This window comes from Opisthorchis viverrini, assembly GCF_000715545.1.
Source record: "Opisthorchis viverrini unplaced genomic scaffold opera_v5_53, whole genome shotgun sequence".
NCBI lineage: Eukaryota > Metazoa > Platyhelminthes > Trematoda > Opisthorchiida > Opisthorchiidae > Opisthorchis > Opisthorchis viverrini.
Genome location: NW_008751710.1, coordinates 1,886,743 through 1,888,027, shown reverse-complemented (window position 1 = coordinate 1,888,027; position 1,285 = coordinate 1,886,743). Strand labels below are relative to the sequence as shown.

The following is a 1,285-nucleotide window of genomic DNA, read 5'->3' as shown; positions in this document are numbered from 1 at the left end:
GTAAGCCTCACAGGCACACTCAGGCCACCGCATGCATGAATGTTTTTTATATATTCTTTTTTTAGAACAAGCGGGAGGACAGCTGTCGTCCGCTTGTATTTCTTGGTGTCGTGGGACAAGTGACAACCGGAACAAGGCCAATCCAACAAATTTCTCAACGAAAGCCACTTCCGGAGCCATAGCACACGAAGTTCAAAGCCGAATATGCGCCAATAATTCGCTAAAGAAATCGGTTAAAAGAAATGGTAAAAATGACGGCAGATGAGCGAGATTTTTGGACCGAGCATATATGCAAACAAGTGCAACATTTTTACGTTAAAGTTTTCATTCCACCCGCAGTGGTTTTACAGAAAAATGGATTGTGCATTGAGGGCGCGGCCCCACTACAGCTATCAGTGGACCACGACGGATGTGGACGAAATAGACGTCTATCGAATGTAATACGCGGAATGTTATACCTGTCATACTGTCATATAAGCAGGTTATCCAGCTCACCTGCCTCGGTTGCCTTCGCCAGCAGCCTCTACATTAGGGGTGTTATGCATTCCACATCTAGCGGGGCAACTGCCAACAACGGATTCTAAGTTGGAGAGACTCGTGGAAGTGTTTCATTTTCGTCGGTACAGTAGACGAAAAGCTGGTACTATAAGACACAAACACAGATAACGAATTGAACCCGTTAGGCACGCGTCAACTATTGGGTGCAGGGCTCGTGAGGAATCTGTGCAAAACTTCTGCACTAATATTCGGCTACTAAGCCGCTGGAGATCGAGACATTTAAGAGGCATCAAAGCTTCTTTACTTGTCTCGCGGTAACAAAAAACCGCAATATCCTGCATTTTCGGAATACAAACCGCTGACCGATTCAGGTGGTTTTGTTTTATCGCACCGCTTCCGCATCCGGATGCGGACAAGGCAAGGAAACCTGATTCATTTCCGCACTGGTTCCGCCCTAGTGTGCAGAAACCTGCGGACGCTGTGCGGAAATGTCCACAGCCGGGTGCAGATATGCTGCAGAAATTTTCGCGCCGGTGCTAACCAGGGATAGGGCGAAATATATAACATTCCTCACCGAACAAGTACCCAGGGCACTCTATCTCGGGTCCTATGGCTGCGATGAAGGTTGTTCAGGTCCCCGATGCGGCACTCAAGAACGCCATTGACTTTATTGCCGACAGGCGAATGGGCGACTCCGGGCCGGTTATCTTGGGTCGTACGCAAGTAAACCACAGTGACAAAACTGGCACAGTAGCTACTCGGTTGTGTTACATCAAAGGCTGAATAC

General features: G+C 48.1%; 1 protein-coding gene across 1 annotated transcript in view; it reads left to right on the top strand.

Annotated features, from left to right (window-relative positions):
• The window catches only part of T265_03700 (hypothetical protein), a gene marked incomplete at both ends in the record, with an annotated part of 5,707 nt that extends 4,659 nt beyond the window's left edge, over positions 1 to 1,048 (top strand). Inside the window, 2 exons of the mRNA XM_009168242.1 lie at positions 66 to 245; positions 783 to 1,048. Of these exons, the coding sequence (XP_009166506.1) occupies positions 66 to 245; positions 783 to 1,048 (446 nt within the window). The remainder of the gene's footprint in view (positions 1 to 65; positions 246 to 782) is intronic.
• Positions 1,049 to 1,285: the final 237 nt, after the last annotated feature.